Genomic DNA, 20,485 nt, shown 5'->3' with positions numbered 1-20,485 from the left:
ATAGTCGTGCCTCATTAGGTTCTTGCATTTTAGACTTATACCACAGCAGTAACAACAAGAAATGGGTGGGCCTGGAGGGTGATCTCGTTGGCGGGGATCCTCAGACGATACTATGGAACACGGGAGGGGGGGGGGGGGGGAGAGGTCGAACCTTCCATTCATGACTAGGAACATGCTTCTACTTGTACGACAGAGTGGCAGAAATACTATAACCTCTACAGCCCCGGGTCCACTAACCCCAATTTACGACAATCCTCACTTCCCCGCAGGGAAAATTTCCTGAGTAAAAATAGAGCTTCAAGACCCATTATATTTGACTTCATAAATCAGACAGGTATTAAGTCCCTACACGAAATTTACCAGGGGAGGGAACCTCCTGAGGGCTCATGGTTCTTTTACGAACAGCTAAAGAGCTTCATAGGCACATCATTTAAACTTAATAAGTCCATGGGGGTGTTAAGCCCTTTCGAGAAAATTTGTCTCGCTGAGGAGCCCCCGTCTCATAAGGTGTCCCTCTTATATAATATTTTCCAGGAGAGTCAGACTCCAACACATGACTTCCCAATGTTTTTCTCAAGATGGGAGAGTGACTTGGGGATTTCTTTGTCCCAAGAGGAAAGGGACAAGATATTGCTGTTCACCTTTAGGACTTCGCTGTCGGCTGTGTCACAGGAGAGGAGTTATAAGGTTCTGTCGAGGTGGTATAGATGCCCCTGCCGGGTACACACTATGTTCCCGGTGATACCGGATATTTGTTGGAGATGCACATCAGAAAAAGGGACTTATGTCCATATCTGGTGGGAATGTCCACCCATAAAGAAATTCTGGATGCTAGTTTTCGATCTCCATAACAAATTATCCTTTCGCAAAATACAACCCACAGTGGAACTAGCCCTCTTGTCTCTGTGTGACATGTCGATATCTGGTTTTAAGAGGAGTCTTCTCAGACATTTTCTTACGGCTGCCAGGAATTTGATTCCTAGATACTGGAAGCAGGATCGTTACCCCTCAGGCTCCGATTTTGTTGCGGAGCTTAACAACATTTACAGAATGGAACAATTGATAAGTGAATCTATAGGGGATTCGGCGAAATTTTTTAACACTTGGGCTTCATGGATTGTATTCAGGGAGACCCCGGAGTTGGACATTTGGTTGTCCAGGTCCTAATCCATATCTGGAGCCGATTTGGGAGCGCTCGCGTAATGGCTGTTGCCCCTATCCTCTGGCCTGCTGTCGTGGCCTAAAGCCAATGTTGGTGACTTAATGTTTTTCTCTCCACTACATGGGGCCTGGGGTCGGCCCGGGAGGGATACCGCATTCCTCATACCTAGCGTACCCTCTTACCTTCACCCGCTTTCCTTCCCCCCCCCCCCCCTCTTTTTTTTTTTTTTCTTCTTTCTCTCTCTCTTTCTCTTCTTTCTTTCCTCCTCGTTCTGTTTCTTTACTTCTTTCTACCTCTGCTTACTTCTTATTTTTAGTGACATTTTATACTAATATTACTATTATACTTATTATAGCTAGTAATGTTCGATTACCTTTGATGCTGTTTATATGTTTCAACTATGAAAAGTATCACTGCTAACTTGAAAGTTTTATCGTTGGCTGTGGCCAACTTCATTTAATATTTGCTGAGACTTTCTTCTTTGGTGCGATCTACGGGTTGTACCCTGTTGAGTTTAACAATTGTTTCAGCACTGTACCATTGTTTGTATTGTTTATTTGCTTCAATAAACCTGATTTATACAAAAAATAATAATAAAAAAAAATCGTTATATACTCACCGTCCGTCAGCCCCTTGATCGACAACACGCTTGCCCGACGCTCCGGTGACCGCTCCATGCTGCGATTTCGCGAGATGATGACGTAGCGGTCTCGCGAGATCGCTACGTCATCATCTCGCGAGACCGCAATGCACTCCTGGGACCGGAGCGCGCGACGAGCGTCGGTAAAGGCCTCGCGTCGGTAAAGCCCTCGCTTGGATCCAGGAGCTCCGGAAGGTGAGTATATAACTCTATTTTTTTTTTATTTATTTATTTTTTTAACAGGGATAAGATGCCCACATTGCTATATACTGCGTGGGCTGGGCAACATACTACATGGGCTGTGCAATATACTCCGTGCGCTGGGCAATATACTACGTGGGCTGCGCAATATACTACGTGGGCTGCGCAATATACTACGTGAGCTGGGCAATATACATGGGCTGCGCAATTTACTACGTGGGCTGCGCAATATACTATGTGGGCTGCGCAATGTACTGCGTGCTCTGCGCAATGTACTGCATGGTCTGCGCAATGTACTGCGTGGGCTGCGCAATGTACTACGTGGCCTGTGCTATACACTACGCATACATATTCTAGAATACCCGACGCGTTACAATCGGGCCACCATCTAGTTAGGAATAATCAGTAATGAAATCCTAACATCATAGACAAGTTAAGAGGACTGCTCACAGACAATGGTATTATAATGCATCTTGCATCTCTAAACGTCACTGTCACCTCCCTGACTTTACCGTGATAACGCCGCTCGCTATGTAACGCTGCCTCCCGTTGTAGGCCTGTACCTTCCGTGCTCGGCTGGCAACAGGAGGGAATTCTGTGAGGCTGTCGTCATCGCGAGGGTCAGGAATAATTCTCTTCTCAATAGGGTCCGATCTCAGAAGAGCTTCTAAGCTACTGCCATCTTGTGGCGGAAAGCCTTCTTTCTTCAAAAGCTGCTCAGGATCTAGTACCCGGGAAACAAACAAAAAAAAATATATATAAAAATTGCAATATATATTGTGGTCTTGTAATATAATTATACAGCTTGTCTATTTGGATGCATCTTTGTACCCCAACAATAATTTGAATGATCAGTGAACCATGAGTTATACAGGTCTTCACCATTTCAATCATATATAGCCATGCAATATCCTTAAAGGGAATCTGTCACCTGAAAAAAAACACACAAAAACACGAGATTTTTGTGTACTCACCGTAAAATCTCTTTCTCTTAGCCTCTAATTGGCGGACACAGGACCATGGGTGTTATGCTGCTATCCACTAGGAGGCGACACTATGCATAATCTGAAAAAGATTAACCGTGGCTCCTCCTCTGCAGTATACACCCCTGGACGGCATCAGCCTTCTCCAGTTTTGTGCAAAAGCAGTAGGAGGAACATAACATGAAAGACAGACGTGCCTATAAGAAGGCCACTATGTACGAGCTCAAAAAACAATATGAGAACTCAACAGTAGCAACGGCCCGCAAAGGGCAACAGGGTGGCTAAGAGAAAGATTTTACGGTGAGTACACAAAAATCTCCTTTAATCTGTCACCTCATTGGGGGACAAAGGACCATGGGACGTCCTAAAGCAGTCCCTGGGTGGGAAGCAATGGACGAATATTGTGCAGACAGGCCCCTATACTTGGGGCACCGCTGCCTGAAGAACACATCTACCCAGGCTTGCTTCCGCTGAGGACTGGGTATGAACCCTGTAGTGTTTAGCAAAAGAGTGTGGGCTAGTCCAAGTGGCCGCCTTACACACTTCTTGTGCCGAAGCCTGGAGCCGAATGGCCCAGGAGGCCCCTACCGCCCATGTAGTGTGCGCCGTAATACCGGCTGGAAGAGGAGAATTCTTAAGGCGGTAGGCCTCTTGTATGGTGGATGTGATCTTCCTGGCAAGGGTAGCTTTAGAAGCTGGGAGACCCTTGCGGCCGCCTTCCGGAAGAAGGAAAAGGGATCAGACCTCCGGAAGGACGCAGTCCTAGACACATATATACGCAATGCCCTGACAAGGTCAAGCGTATGCAGAGCCTTCTCCACTCTATGAACCGGGACCGGACAAAGGGAAGGCAGAGAAATTTCCTCATTGAGGTGGAAGTTGGACACAACCTTCGGAAGGAAGGATGGGACCGTACGGAGAACTACCTTGTCCTGGTGAAAAGCCAGGAAGGGCCGTTTGCAGGAGAGTGCTGTCAGTTCAGACACCCTGAGTAGCGAGGTGATTGCCACCAGGAAAAAAACACCTTCTGGGAGAGAAGGCAGAGCGGGACCTCTTTAAGGGGTTCGAAAGGTGGTTCCTGCAATGCTGTCAGGACCAGGTTGAGGTCCCACGTTTCTAGTGGTCGTCTGTAGGGGGGAACCAATCGGGAAACCCCCTGAAGAAAAGTCCTTACTCGCAGCTTGGTAGGAATGCTCCTTTGAAAAAACAAAACAAAAAAAACACAGAGGGCTGACACCTGGATCTTAGGCGAGCCCAGGGACAGCCTGGCCTCCAGACCCGATTGGAGAAAAAAACACCGGATTACATACCGGTAATGCTCTTTTATAGAGCCACGACAGCACCCACTTGAGAGAGGGGATCCGCCCCTAGGAACAGGAAACCCTATGGAGAGATAAAAGGGGCGGTCCCCCTCGCTCCCACAGTTGGGTTACAGAGATTGCGAGGAACCGCCCACCAGATTTAGTAGGCAATATGATTTCATCAATTATCATTAGTTAATTTAGTATGGCTAACTATAAGAACCAAATCACCCTTAATCGTGCTTTTATAAAAATAACTTAATAGGGTGGGAAGTGAAGGGGTGCTGTCGTGGCTCTATAAAAGAGCATTACAGGTACGTAATCCGGTGTTTTCTCTTCGCCACGACAGCACCCACTTGAGAGACTTTCAGAGATAGTCATTTGGGAGGGATCACAGTGTTAAGAACTGATCTACCAAAGGACAGGTCAGATGAGGAAGACAAGTCCAATCTATAGTGATTATAGAATGTAGTAGGAGAAGCCCAGGTTGTGGCCTTACATATCAGTTCTATTGGAACTTCCGCACGCTCGGCCCAGGATGATGCTATCGCCCGAGTGGAATGTGCTTTTACAGTCTCAGGCGGGTTCTCCCCTTTGGATGAATAGGCCAGACATATTGCATCCCGAATCCACCGAGATAAAGTACCCTTCGTGATTCCATCTCCTTTCCTATGGCCCTGGAAGGAAATAAAGAGAGCCCTGCTCTTCCTCCAGGTGCTAGTTCTGTCTAAATAGGCTAATATGGCTCTCCTCACATCTAATGTGTGGTATTTTTGTTCTTCCTGATTCGTAGGGTTATCATAGAAGGAGGGAAGAAAAATTTCCTGTGACCTATGGAATTTAGTACATACTTTGGGCAAGTAGGAAGGGTCTGTTTTCAGGACAATTCTATCTGGATATACAGACATAAATGGTGGATCTATCGATAATGCCTGTATGTCACTTACTCTTCTAGCTGACACCAAAGCAACAAGGAGAGCTGTCTTGATGGAGACATGTTTTATGTGAGCTGAATGTAGTGGCTCAAAGGGGTGGTCTGTTAGAGCTTCGAGGACCAAATTAACATCCCAAGGTGGTACATGGGGAATTTGGACTATTTCTGATCTTTGGCAAGCTGCGATAAATCTAGCTACCCACCTGTCACCTGCAATATCGTGACCATATAAAGCACCAAGCGCAGAAATGTGTACTTTTAAGGTACTGACTGCCAGACCTAAATCGCGTCCTTTTTGAAGAAATTCTAGAATCATAGGGATATGAATTTTGTTTGATAGTGCTGTTGGGTAGAGGTTTAAAATTTTTTTCCACACACTCACATAAATGGATGTGGTGGATTTCTTCCTACTCAGTAGCAGAGTGTCAATTACTTTGTTAGAGAACCCTCTCATTTTTAGCAGCTGCCTCTCAAATGCCAGGCTGTCAACCGCAGACCCTTCACCTGAGGGTGGTTGAAGGGGCCTTGAGAGAGAAGATCCTGATCCTCCGGAAGGATCCATGGGTCTGAGATTGACATGGCTCTCAGCCAGGAAAACCATGGCCTCTTGGGCCAAAATGGAGCTATTAAGATCACATGAGCTCTGTCTTCCCTTATCTTCCTGATTACCGTTGGAAGAAGTATTAGAGGGGGAAAGGCATATGCTTTCTGGAATGTCCATGGGACTTGCAGAGCATCGAAGATATCTGGATTGTCGGATCGGAACAATGAAGCGAACCTTTTGACTTGTCTGTTGCGTCTCGTCGCAAAAAGGTCTATCTCGGGAGTGCCCCATTTTTTGACTATCATTAAAAAGATACGTCGGCTGAGAACCCACTCTCCTTGGCGAAGAGTGTGGCGGCTGAGGAAATCCGCTCTTGGATTGTCGACTCCTCTTACGTGCAGTGCTGACAAGGATAGAAGGTGTTCCTCTGCTATGGATAGAATGTTGCCAGCTATAAACATGAGAGCTTCTGATCTCGTTCCCCCTTGGTGATTTAAGTATGCCACCGCTGTCATGTTGTCTGAAAGGATTCTTGTATGCTTTCCGTGTAGCTGTGGAAGAAATTTACATATGGCATAATAGATAGCCTTCAGTTCTTTTTTATTAGAAGAATCGTTCGATTCTTCAAGAGACCACAGACCTTGAGCTATTTGATCTCCTAAGTGTGCTCCCCAACCACTAGGACTGGCATCGGTAAAGATTGTTTTTGAAGGTTTAATCACCCAGGGAACCCCACTGGTAAAATGATTGTGATCTAACCACCAGGTAAGGGAATTTAACACGTCTGTTGGTAAAGATAATCTGCTATCTAATTGGCCTTGTAACCTCTCTTCTTGTTGCAGAATGTTGTACTGTAATTTTCTACTATGGTATTGAGCCCATGGGACAGCTGGGATACACGATGTGAAAGAACCCAGAAGGGACATCCCTTCTCTTAGGGAAATTAGGGGGTTATTAATCACCGATTGTACTTTGTTTATGATTGCTATTTGTTTAGAGTCAGGAAGAAAGCACCTCTGACTTGTAGAGTCTAGAATAAGGCCTAGGAATGTTTGTCGAGTTGTGGGGGATAATCTGGATTTTTCCCAGTTTACTAACCACCCTAATTCCTGCAGGGATGAAATTGTATCAAGTACTCGCTGATGGCATTGGGAAAAGGAGTTACCCACTATCAAAAGGTCATCTAAATATGGTATTACAAGTGTGTCTTTTAATCTCAAGTATGACATTACTTCCGACATTAATTTTGTGAAGACTCTCGGGGCTATCGACAGTCCAAAAGGGCATTGCTGTATATTGATAATGCCTTACTTGACCTCCCATCATAACTGCCACCCGAAGATATTGCTGATGCTCAATGAAGATTGGTAGATGATAATACGCATCTTTAAGGTCAAGCACTGCCATAAAGCAATGGGGAAACAGAAGCTTAATAGTTGATCGTATAGATTCCATTTTAAAGGTTTGGTTCTCTAGAAAGACGTTTAGTCTTTTCAGGTTAATTTTTGTTCTAAACGATCCGTCTGGTTTCGGAATCAAAAATAAAGGGGAATAAAAACCTCTTCCTCTTTGATGAAAAGGGACTTCCACTAGTACCCCTTTGGACAGGAGATTTATTATTTCTTGTTCCAAGGCCTCTTGTTGTGATTGAGACCTTAAGGAAGTCAATAGAAATGAGTCCGGAGGGACTCGGGCAAATTTTAATTTTAGACCCGTAGAAATGAGGCTAGTTGCCCACGGATTAGAAGTTATTGTCAGCCATTGTGACGAAAAGAAAGACAACCTACCACCAACGGGTAGATCTGTCCTAACGGGGTTTATCCTCAGGCTTAAATGGACGCTTTCCGAAGAACGCTCCTTTCTGTTTAAAGTCTTTATTAGCCCAGCGGTCTTGGTTTTTATAGTCCTTTTTCCTATTAAACATGGGCTTTCGGAACGCTCTCCTGTAGGATGGAAGATAAGTGTTATTGGGGAACCCCTTCTTCCTCTCACCTGCTTTAGTTAATATTTCGTCTAATTTAGTACCGAATAGGTACTCACCCTGGCAGGGAAGACCGCATAACTTAGACTTTGTTTGGGGATCTCCTTTCCACCCCTTTAGCCATAAGGCTCGACGAGCCGCGTTAGTCAGACCTGCCGATTTGGCCGCTAGCCGTATGGAATCAGCTGAGGAATCCGCTAAAAAGGCTGTAGCTCCTCTAATTAACGGCAAGGAAGAGATTAATCTATCTCGGGAAAGGCCGCTTTTTAATCCTTCTTCTAAATCGTTCAACCAGACCAACATGGACCTGGCAGTGCATGTGGCTGATATAGCCGGCCTGAAGGCTCCAGTACAGGATTCCCATGCCCTCTTTAGGAGGGTATCGGCCTTCCGGTCAAGCGGGTCTTGCAAGGAACCGGAATCTTCCACGGGTAATAAAGATTTTCTAGAAGTGGAGGCCACTGCTGCATCCACCTTCGGGGCTTTTAACCATATGGAGAAATCTTCATCGTTAAAGGGATAGCGTCTTTTTGATGAAGACGGTAATCCTCTTTGTCCCTGGCTTTCCCACTCCTTTTTAACTACATTCTTTATTGCTGGAATCACAGGAAAAGAAGGTTTTTTCTTCTCTGACAGGCCTGCAAACATCACGTCCTGTGGAGTTTTAGGGGTTTTTGTTTCCTCAATACCCATGGTGTTACAAACTGATCTTACTAAATTATCGATACTATCTGTGGGAAAGCATGTATCTCTCTCATCATCTGAGGAAATGATCTTTTGGGAACCATCCGAATCTTCAATATCAGAGGACTGTTCAGACCTAGGGGAATTATATTTTCTCCTACTCTCGGGAATTTTTTCCGAGCTTTGGAAGGCCCGCAATTCTTCTCTAATCATACTCCTAATATCTTCCGACCTTACTGAAGATTCCTCACGTAAGGTGGATTCGATGCAAGGTTGGCACAGTTTCTTTAAATAATTATCAGGGAGCGGCTGAGAGCATAACGCACATTGTATGTGTTTTGTTTTCCCCGTTCTTTTTGCCTAGGAAATATAGACAAAGAGGGGAAGTGTAATCAGCGTAAAAGGGCACAGACACACACTCACCCAGTGAGGTTGTTTTTTTACAATACCGGCTGATGAGGAGGAGACGGAGGCACAGATGGAACTGACCGGCCCGACTTTTTTTCTCTGGCGCTTTTAGAAGAAGACCTGCGGCTGCTGCTTGTGCGGCTGACAGGTGTAATAGCGGTGACTTCGGATGAAGCCATCGCTGGGTCCTGTGGAGATGCCATGATGGACGCCGGAGGATCAGTGCCGGCGTCCTTTTCTAATGGGGGCCGCCATCTTGCTTCCTGCCGTACCCGGAAGTGACTGCTACATCCGGGTCTCGGCCATTCTGTATGCGCCTGCGCAGCCACCAGCATCAGCGCAGGCGCCGTCTCTCCTGAGTCACCCCGGAAGTTTGCGGTACTGCTTCCGGGGGATAATACATCGGACCCACGCTGCCTGCGCACCATCCGAGATGGCGCCGCAGGATCACCTTACCCCAGCGTTTCGGTCCCTGCAGGTCGGCTGGGTGAATTTTCGTGAGCCAGGCGACTCCCCGGACCTGGCCTCACGGTACCTGCCAGCAGAGGGGGGAAGCTACCATAGGACCCCCGACGCTGCTTCCAGCTTCTGGAGCCCTTGCCGTCCCATAAAGGTAAACTGCGCAAGCGGCATCCAGGCTGGGTATCCTCTTCTCTCCACGCGTCTCCCGTAGGAACAGGAAACCAACTGTGGGAGCGAGGGGGACCGCCCCTTTTATCTCTCCATAGGGTTTCCTGTTCCTAGGGGCGGATCCCCTCTCTCAAGTGGGTGCTGTCGTGGCGAAGAGAAAAACAGGTAGTTCGGGGAGGGAAGAAGGGAATGGGGTCTGGCCGCGAGATTCGCACCAGGTAAAGAGAACTTTCCAGGTACGGTCATAGATCTTGGCAGAAGCTGGCTTCCGTGCCCTGATCATGGTCCTAATGACATCTGTCGAGAGCCCTGCCTGGGTTAGAACACAGGTTTCAAGGGCCATGCCATCAAATTGAGAGCCCCTGAGTTCTGGTGGTAGAACGGGCCTTGTGATAGAAGATCCGGGCGGTCGGGGAGGCGCCAGGGGGCGTCTGCTGAAAGTTGTACGACGTCTGCGTACCATATACGTCTGGGCCAGACCGGTGCGATTAAGATGGTTGGAACTCCATCTTGCTTGATCTTCCTCACCACTCTGGATAACAGGGGGAGAGGTGGAAAAATGTACAGAGGCTGGAACTGGGTCCAGTCCTGAACCAGAGCGTCTGCTCCGAGCGACCGCGGATCGTGTGTTCTGGCCATTAAGTTGGAGACCTTGGCATTGAAGTGGGATGCCATTAGGTCCACATCTGGGGTCCCCCAGCGATGGCAGATCTGACGAAAAATTTCGGGATGGAGAGACCACTCTCCCGAATCTATTCCTTGTCGTCTGAGGAAGTCTGCTTCCCAGTTGTCCACACCCGGAATGTGGACCGCCAAGAGAACCGAGCCTGTGTCCTCCACCCAGTGGATATGTGACACTTCTCGCATCGCCTGGGTACTGCGGGTCCCCCCTTGGTGATTCATATATGCCACAGTGGTGGCATTGTCCGATTGTATTCTGATGTGAGAGGCTGCCAGTAAGTGATGGAAGGCCCTCAATGCCAGGAGGATGGCACGAATTCCCAGGATGTTGATGGGCATGGTCGCTTCCACTGGGGACCACTTGCCCTGTGCCCAGTGGTGTAGGTGCACTGCACCCCAACCCGTCAGGCTCGCATCGGTGGTCAGAACCTTCCACTGACCTGTGAGAAAGGATTTCCCCTTTGCTAGTGAGGTTGGCTTGAGCCACCAGTGCAGGGACCTCTTGGTTGACGACGTTAGCCGGAACTCCCTGTCGAGAAAGGGATTCCTGTCCCAGGACATGAGAATGGCTAGTTGGAGAGGCCTGAGGTGAAACTGGGCCAAATTGGGACCGCTTCTATTGCTGCCCCCATCCTGCCGAGGACTCATGGCAAACCGGAGAGATCGAGGGGGTTTGCGGAAGAGGATGCGAACTCCTAGGCGGAGAGCCAGTGCCTTGTGCCTGGGAAAGAGCACTAGACCCCTGGAGGTGTTGTATAGCATTCCCAGGAAGGTCAGAGACAGACTCAGGGTTGGGATGACCTTTGTAGGTTGACTAACCAGCCCATGCGACTCAGTATTGATTGTAATTGAGACGCTGAGCTCGCAGTCCTTGAAGGTAGGAGCCTTGATGAGTAGATTGTCCAGGTATGGAACGACTACTATGCCTCTGGAGTGCAGGACGTCCATGGTGGCTGCCATGACCTTGGTAAACACTCTGGGAGCCGTGGCGAGTCCGAACGGAAGAGCCACGAACTGGTAGTGGTCCTGGTCGATTGCGAACCAGAGAAAACTCTGACGAGCAGTTGCAATCGGTATATGCAGGTATGCGTCTTGTATTTCTATGAAGGCGAGATATTGTCCCTGTTCCATGGACACAAATGATGGACCGAAGGGGACTCCAGCGGAAGTGACGAACCCGTACATATTTGTTGAGTTGTTTTAGGTCCAGTATGGGCCGTACGCTGCCTCCTTTCTTGGGGACTACAAATAGATTGGAGTAGAACCCTCGGAAGCTCCCGGCCGTGGGAACCAGTACTATGACTCCTGCTTGAAGAAGCGAGGGAACCGCTTGGTGGAAGGCACGAGCCTTGGCTGGCGGTTTTGGGGGGAACAGAGCGGAAGACTCGGTTCGGTGGGTTGGATGTTGAACACTATCTTGTATCCGGAAGACACTAGTTTTCTGACCCACCTGTCTTCTGTAGTAGGCATCCAGACTTGCTGGAAGAGCAAAGTCGGCCACCTACCGGTGGGATGTCTTCCGGGGTCCGTGAGTCACGAGGAGGAAAAAAAATCTGAGGTTTACCTCCTTTGGGCTTTGACTGGCCTGCTTTTAACTGCCAGGTCTTGTCTGACCTTTGCGTCGACCATGAGTTGTCTCTGTGTGGGGAACGGTTACGATTTTGTGCTGGACGCGAGACGGACCAACCCGAGGAGTTCCGAAAGGATCGGAATCGGTTTTGTTACACTTCTTGTAAGTGCGTATAGGTTTCAGTTGAGGGAGAGAGGTACTCTTCCCCCCCCGGTGGCATTGGATATCATGGTGTCCAACTTTTCACAGAAAGGTCACCCACTGAGATACGGGAGGTGCGTGAGGGACTTTGAGGCTGCGTCCGCTTTCCATTCCGCAGCCAGAGGATACGCCGAATCGTGATGGCGTTTGATGCTATCCTCGCTACGCCCCTTGCTGAATACAGAGCTGCATGAAGCATGTAATCTGCTACAACTGCTATTTGAACCGCTTGGTCCGACAGCTCAGGAGCAGATGCTTGGAGGCCAGCTTGTAAATTTTTGGTCCAAGCCAGTATGGACTTGGCAGCCCAAACTGAAGCGAACGCAGGAGCCAGGGAGGCCTCTGCCGTCTCGAAAATTGAACGAGCCATACGTTCTAACTGCCGGTCTGCTGCGTCCCTGAGGGTTGAGCTATCTGGCAGAGAAAGGAGTCTGTGCTGCTAGTCTAGAGACTGGGAGGGTCCACTTCGGGTGGATCTGTCCATTCCTTGGTGTCCTTCTGTGGGAAAGGGTACCTTGCCTCCAGCTATTTGCGATTAGCAAATTTTTTCTCAGGTTGTGAGAGCTGCTCTATAAGGATCGCTTTAAACTCTGGGTGGTTAGAGAAAACCTTAGGCGGCTTCAGAGGTCCTTCAAAGGAAATCCTCTGGTGGCAGATTAGAAATGTCCAGCACCCGATGGATGGAAGAGATTATGTCCTCGACTAGCGCTGTATTGCTAGGGGGGGATTGGGTTCAGGGACCCCTCCGTTTCCCTGTCTGAGTCGGAGTCACAGATGCCCTCCGAATCCTGTGTATCACTGAGGCGTTCCCTGCTGGGTGAGCTGGGGAGGAGGCCTTCTCTGGTCGGGGACTGCGGAGATCTGCATTGTCTGCCCCTGGAAGGGGATGGTCTAGATGACTTGGAACTACGGTGTCTCTCCCTAGAAGGGGATGACCGTGTGCTATGGACTATGCAGATGGACTTGACCTATGGGTCCGCTTGCGTCCTGACCTAGACGTGGATGTGCCAGGTCATTCTGTTCCTGAGTCAAGCTCTCCCTTTGCTGGGTAGCGGTCATAGCCGAGGCATGACTCTGCAGAGCCTGAAGCAATGTGGAGGTTTGGTTATCTATAGACTGCGTCATAGATTGCGACCTCTGAGTGACCCATTCCGGCGTGGCATTAGACACCAAGGCATTGGCAGGGGCTTCTTTGGGCTCTGACGCAGTAGTCTGGATGCAGTCCTGGCAGCGCGTTACGTGCTGCCACTGGGGAGAGCGGTCCAGCAGACTGTACAGAATGCATAATAGCAGTCCTGCCTGGTTCTCTTGGACCTTGAGCCCGGCATAGTGCACAGAGTGCAGAAGGGCTGCTATGCAAAGTACCTTACAGGGGTAGAGAAACCTATAGGGGAGCCTTATAGGTAATATGGATTCACAGCCGAGTAAAACAACCCAGCTGTGATCTGACCCCACCAGTATGCCCCTAGGTCCAGGGCCGAAGATCCACAATCTTGTGCCCCCCGGAGACTGGCTGGCCTGGTCCTGGTGACCGGGAGATGCAGGGTTAATCCTTGCTGCAGTAGAAATGGCCGCCGTGGAGAAGAGGCAGGGGGAGATGGGGGCGGAGAGCTTAGAAAAAGGCGGCAAAGCTGTGTAAAAACGTGCCCTTTCTGTCTTGATCCACCCCCTTTATGACACTGTAGAGTGTCATATTTGTCATCCGGGGGGTGGGCTGGGGGGGGCGGCGGCTACAGCTAGGCCGAAGCCGAGGCCTAAATTAGATACCTGATGCCCAGAAAGGCTCCAGGCTGGCGTGGAAGTCCGGGGGGGGGGGGGTTCGGATCTGAACCGGACCCCCCGATCCCCCCCCCCCCCCCCCCCCCCGGGTTTAAAGGCAGGATAGCGGTGGGGCTGTAAGCGGGAGGGGGGCCCTGTGAGGGGTCCCCCTGAGGCAGTATAGAGCAGGTGCTGCCGCAGAGACAGGGGCGCAGGGAGCCCTGTGTCTGTATGTGCCATGCCTGCCTGCACCTGCACTCCCCCCGGCCCCGACAGGAGCCCGCAGCAGGGCTGGGGTCCCTGGATGCAGGCGCAGTGTGCTGGCCCATTGCTGGGAGCTGCAGAGTGCTGCCTGTACAGGCCTTACCTGAGGCGTCTCAACCCAATACCCCCAGAGGGGGATTAGGGAGGGTGCTGTTGTCACCTTCAGGGGCCTTTATCCTCGCCCTCAACCCAGAAACCAAAAGGAATTGGGGAAGGAGGGGGGTCTCGACTTCGAACCAGCACCCGAGGGACTGGGGAAGGAGCAACATGGGGAATAGCCATCTCTACTTCAACCAGGCACCCCGTAATAGGGGGCCGAGGAAGGAGCCATGCCGGGAGTCTCACAGGAGACCCACTTTTCTTCATCTGTAATCTGTCGGAAAAAAACGGAGTAAAAAAATCTTAGGTGTGCCTTCTATGCGACACTAAGCGAAAACTGGAGAAGGCTGATGCCGTCCAGGGGTGTATACTGCAGAGGAGGAGCCACAGTTAATCTTTTTCAGATTATGCATAGTGTCGCCTCCTAGTGGACAGCAGCATAACACCCATGGTCCTGTGTCCCCCAATGAGGCGACAGAGTAAAAGCTATTAACCTGCAGATATTGGGTTAATCTGCAGGTTAATAGCGTAAACCTGCCCTGTGCTTACACCCAGTGTGCTGAAAGAAAAATTTACTTTATCCCCCCCACCCCAACTGCAGCATTCGGGTTTCAGTCACCGCTCTGTGTATAGAGACTGGCAGTGGTAACGGAGACCCCATGCGACTGACAGCAGCTCAGCATTAGGGCTGGCTATCAGTCAGTGCCGGGAGCGCGGTTACAGCCGCCTCTCTATACACAGAGCGATGACAACCTGTTCCAGTACCTCCCTTATGACTAAAGCCGGAACGCTATGGGGGATGGGGAATAAAATTCATTTTCTCCCGGCAGCATGGGTCTATGTGCTGGGAAGGTTCACGATTCACAACGCTACTAACCTGCAGATTAACACCATATCTGCAGGTTAATAGCATTTTTTCAGGTGACAGGTTCCCTTTAAAGAGATGCACTAGTGTTACTATGTGGTTCATCATGGCTATAGGATGATTAAAAAAAAAAAAAAAAAAAAAAAAAGGGAAAATTAATTTTGCAAACTCAGTTTGTGGAACATCAAACTCCTTCTACACAGTTCCTTGTGTATGCACCTTTAATGCAGATAATTTTTGTCTCCGCCAATTTAAAAACTAAATTGTCAGGCTTGTGAATAGACCACACATACAAGTTTGGCGCCGCTCACTTCCACATCAGAAATGGCACCCCTGGACAAGCCCTTTAACCAATATTCACACAAGGCCAAGGCTACACGGCAACATATCACGAGACACAAGTCAGTGTGACATTGCATCTAATAATTACCTATGAAGTCGCATTGCGACCTGCTACTTCCCACAGCAGCAACACATAGTTGGTCACAAGTCGTGACTCACTTGCCACGGACTGCAATGCACATGAGACTTTGCTTTTATTTATTTTTTTAACAGAAAAATCACAGCTTTAAAATAGTCACGCTCCAGCAAGTCGGAGACAAGTTTCATAAATGTTTTTCTCACATGATTTTCGATTGCTTCATGTGACATGTCACCAGGTAGCCCCAGCCTAAGTGTATGTGCACACGTAGAATGGTCATCTGCGGATTTTTCCGCAGCGGATTTGATAAATCCGCAGGGCAAAAACACTGCGTTTTTCCTGCGGATTCCACTGCGGTTTTATACCTGCGGTTTTCTATTACGGAGCAGGTGTAAAACAGCTGCGGATTCCGCACAAAGAATTGACATGCTGCGGAATGTAAACCGCTGCGTTTCCGCGCGGTTGTACCACAGCATGGGCACAGCGTTTTCGGTTTACATTGTACTGTAAACTCATGGGAAACTGCTGCGGATTCGCAGCAAAATCCACATCGTATGCACAGAGCCACAAACAGAGTGGAAAGCTATTATTGAGAAGTAAAAAAATAAAAAAATAAATAAAAATACCTGGCTTGAGAGTGGGAAAAGAAAGCCTAGGGTCTTCAGGAGGGTGCGACCTCCTCTTTTTGCGCCAGCGGCGAGATGGATATGTATACAGCTGTCCTGGTGCTGAGCCTAGAAGAAAAAAAAAAAAAAAAAAAAAGTAACAGATCAAGATTATACATAAATAAGTAAACTCTGAGTAAGACAAATAGCCAATCCAACTAGTTACTTAGCTCAGATAATATATCATCAGATGCATCAAAAACTTCTGTAGATTGTGATTCATTTTAAATTATGTCCGGTAAAATTGAGTCCAGAAAACCGGAAAGGGAAAGCTATGGCAATGTGATGTGCCCCTAATCAAGTTGTTAATGAGAACCTGTCAGCTGTTACATGTCGCCTAAACCATGGGCAGCGTGCATCAGCCATATACATTTGTCTTTCAAACACTGCGTCGTTTCAGTGAAAAAAAAAAAAAAACAAATATACAATTAATAGTTACTGGGGACCAAGCCACGCGGGTGACTAGTCATACAGACGGGGCCACGCGGGTTTCTCCCTGCTCACTGACAGTGACTGGCAAGCCTCTGGCTACGTGTGCATATAGGCAGAGGCTTGCCAGTCTCTGTCAGCGGGCAGGGAGAAGCCGCCAGGGACCAGGTTGTATGACTAATCAAAAGTATGGCTTGCTCCCCAGTGGCTATATGTTTTTCTCTGAAATGCAGTTTTACCCATGTACCAATTTATAATTATGCTATGAGCTCACTGGATCCACTAGCACACAATAGTGTCTGCTAGAGGAGGTGTCTCAATTTTCAGGACCCTTGTATTTCGCCAAGACTATTTCTAGTTGTATTTTTCTTTCAAAATTTGGGTAAGCGGTGAACATTTTTTATTGCAGTCATTTTGCTCAGATATTTGTAATTATGGAGAGATAGGGAGATATCTCTCTCTCTCCTTCCATATAGTCTTGGATTGAGAAAAAAGGAGAAAGGGCCCCTGCTCTTCTCCATTTACACCTTTGGCCTGGGACAGCTCATAGAATCCCACGGCTTTCAGTATTATCTCTATGCTGACGACACACAGATCTACATCTCTGGACCAGATATCACCACCCTACTAACCAGAATCCCTCAATGTCTATCTGCTATTTCATCCTTCTTCTCCGCTAGATTTCTAAAACATAACATGGACAAAACAGAATTCATCGTCTTTCCCCCATCTCACACGACCTCCCCAACGAACCTATCCATTACAGTAAACGGCTGCCCACTCTCCCCAGTCCCACAAGCCCGCTGCCTTGGGGTAATCCTTGACACTGATCTCTCCTTCAAACCACATATCCAAGCCCTTTCCACTTCCTGCTGCCTCCAACTCAAAAATATTTCACGGATCCGTACATTCCTAAACCAAGAATCTACAAAAACCCTAGTCCATGCCCTCATCATCTCCCGCCTCGACTACTGTAACCTCCTGCTCTGTGGTCTCCCCTCTAACACTCTCGCACCCCTCCAATCTATTCTAAACTCTGCTGCCCGACTAATCCACCTGTCCCCCCGCTATTCCCCGGCCTCTCCCCTCTGTCAATCCCTGCACTGGCTCCCCATTACCCAGAAACTCCAGTACAAAATCCTAAGGGTCCCTTTCCACTTGCGAGAGAAAAAACGGTCCGTAATCTGGACCGAAAAAACGGATGTAACGCATGCGATTGTCATGCGAGTGCAATGCGATTTTTAATCGCATCATCCATTTTTTTGTAATCGCATCATCCGTATGACATCCGTATTACTGTCCGATTTGTACGCACCGGTGTCCTTTGAAAAGCCGGCAAATCAGTGTTGTGTACAGTAAAATCACACTGATAGGTTAGAATATATATATATATATATATATCTATTCTAACCTATCTATTCTAACCTATGTCAGTGAGACACCTATATATGTATATTTAATGCAGCGCTAGATAGCATAAAAGCCAGTAATTCAATTGCCGGCTTTTGCTCTCTCCTTCACAAACCCGACATGATATGAGACATGGTTTACATACAGTAAAGAGAGAGAGGAAGAGAGTGGCCAAGTGCCAGAATAGGCACATCTTCCAGATGTGCCTTTTCTGGGGTGGCTGGGGGCAGATGTTTGTAGCCGGGGGGGGGGGGGGGGGGGGGGGGGCTAATAACCATGGACCCTCTCTAGGCTATTAATATCTGCCCTCAGTCACTGGCTTTACCACTCTGGCGGAGAAAATTGCGAGGGAGCCCACGCCAATTTTCAGCCATTTAACCCTTTATTTTAGCAGCTACAGCGGCCAAATTTTGCACATACACACTACTAACATTAGTAGTGTGGAATATGCAAAAAAAAAAAAAAAGGGGGATATGAGATGGTTTACTGTATGTAAACCATGTCTCATATCATGTCGGGTTTGTGAAGGAGAGAGCAAAAGCCGGCAATTGAATTAGTGGCTTTTATGCTATCTAGCGCTGCATTAAATATACATATATAGGTGTCTCACTGACATATATACACTCACCGGCCACTTTATTAGGTACACCTGTCCAACTTCTTGTTAACACTTAATTTCTAATCAGCCAATCACATGGCGGCAACTCAGTGCATTTAGGCATGTAGACATGGTCAAGACAATCTCCTGCAGTTCAAACCGAGCATCAGTATGGGGAAGAAAGGTGATTTGAGTGCCTTTGAACGTGGCATGGTTGTTGGTGCCAGAAGGGCTGGTCTGAGTATTTCAGAAACTGCTGATCTACTGGGATTTTCACGCACAACCATCTCTAGGGTTTACAGAGAATGGTCCGAAAAAGAAAAAAAATCCAGTGAGCGGCAGTTCTGTGGGCGGAAATGCCTTGTTGGTGCCAGAGGAGAATGGGCAGACTGGTTCGAGCTGATAGAAAGGCAACAGTGACTCAAATCGCCACCCGTTACAACCAAGGTAGGCCTAAGAGCATCTTTGAACGCACAGTGCGTCGAACTTTGAGGCAGATGGGCTACAGCAGCAGAAGACCACACCGGGTACCACCCCTTTCAGCTAAGAACAGGAAACTGAGGCTACAATTTGTACAAGCTCATCGAAATTGGACAGTAGAAGATTGGAAAAACGTTGCTTGGTCTGAGGAGTCTCGATTTCTGCTGCGACATTCGGATGGTAGGGTCAGAATTTGGCGTAAACAACATGAAAGCATGGATCCATCCTGCCTTGTATGGAGCATCTTTGGGATGTGCAGCCGACAAATCTGCGGCAACTGTGTGATGCCATCATGTCAATATGGACCAAAATCTCTGAGGAATGCTTCCAGCACCTTGTTGAATCTATGCCACGAAGAATTGAGGCAGTTCTGAAGGCAAAAGGGGGTCCAACCCGTTACTAGCATGGTGTACCTAATAAAGTGGCCGGTGAGTGTATATGTATATATACACATTCTATGTGTATATATCTACTCTATTCTAACCTGTCAGTGTGATTTTACTGTACACCGCGCTGAATTACCGGCTTTTCAAAGGATACCGGTGCATAAAAATCGGACAGAACTCGCATGGTGCGAGTGCTGTGCGATTTTTTTCTCGCACCCATTGACTTGCATTGGCGAGTCTCGTCCGAGAATCGCAGCAATACGCAGCATGCTGCGATTTTTTTCTCAGCCGATCAAGATTTTTCTCAGTCCGATTTCGGCTGAGAAAAAAAATCGCAAATGAAAAGACACCTATTAAATAACATTGGTCCGAGTGCAATCCGATTTTTTATCGGATTGCACTCGTCCGTTTTCCTCGCAAGTGGAAAGGGACCCTAATCATGACATACAAAGCCATCCACAACCTGTCTCCTCCATACATCTGTGACCTCGTCTCCCGGTACTTTCCTGCATGCAACCTCCAATCCTCACAAGATCTCCTTCTCTACTCACCTCTTATCTCCTCTTCCCACAATCGCATACAAGATTTCTCTCGCGTATCACCCCTACTCTGGAACTCTCTACCACAAAACATCAGACTCTCGCCTACCATCGAAACCTTCAAAAAGAACCTGAAGACCCACCTCTTCCGACAAGCCTACAACCTGCAGTAACCACCGATTGACCAAACCGCTGCACAACCAGCTCTATCCTCACCTACTGTATCCTCACCCATCCTTTTTAGATTGTGAGCCCTCGCGGGCAGGGTCCTCTCTCCTCCCGTACCAGTTGTGACTTGTATTGTTCAAGATTATTGTACTTGTTTTTATTAAGTATACCCCTCCTCACATGTAAAGCGCCATGGAATAAATGGCGCTATAATAATAAATAATAATAATAATAATAACAATAAAATGTGGTCACAAAGAGTAAAAGTAGTGGCTGCCTGTGTCCACACAGTAAGAAAGCAAACAAAGTACCGTAGATGGATTCTGCAGCCATCTTCTCCCCTACTATCTGTCTGTGTGTATATGAATGTTGAGAAGGTAAAGTGGTAATCACAAGCTGCACTACTGCATGTGTTACTGCAGAGTTGTGCGATGATTGCACCAACAACTCACAGTTATCACAATCTCATGCATTCTTTGGAGG

General features: G+C 48.0%; 1 protein-coding gene across 4 annotated transcripts in view; it reads right to left on the bottom strand.

Moving 5' to 3' along the window:
• DPF2 (double PHD fingers 2) overlaps positions 1–20,485 on the bottom strand; it is a 55,811-nt gene that overhangs the window by 22,919 nt on the left and 12,407 nt on the right. For all 4 annotated transcript variants that reach the window (XM_077287701.1, XM_077287703.1, XM_077287704.1 and 1 more), the window contains exons 3-4: positions 15,954–16,061; positions 2,567–2,727 (exon numbers count right to left, since the gene is read on the bottom strand). In XM_077287701.1, the coding sequence (XP_077143816.1) occupies positions 2,567–2,727; positions 15,954–16,061 (269 nt within the window). The remainder of the gene's footprint in view (positions 1–2,566; positions 2,728–15,953; positions 16,062–20,485) is intronic.

The sequence above is a fragment of the Ranitomeya variabilis genome, chromosome 2, assembly GCF_051348905.1.
Source record: "Ranitomeya variabilis isolate aRanVar5 chromosome 2, aRanVar5.hap1, whole genome shotgun sequence".
Taxonomy (NCBI): domain Eukaryota; kingdom Metazoa; phylum Chordata; class Amphibia; order Anura; family Dendrobatidae; genus Ranitomeya; species Ranitomeya variabilis.
Note: the sequence above shows the minus strand (reverse complement) of the source record. Positions and strands in the feature narration are given on the sequence as shown.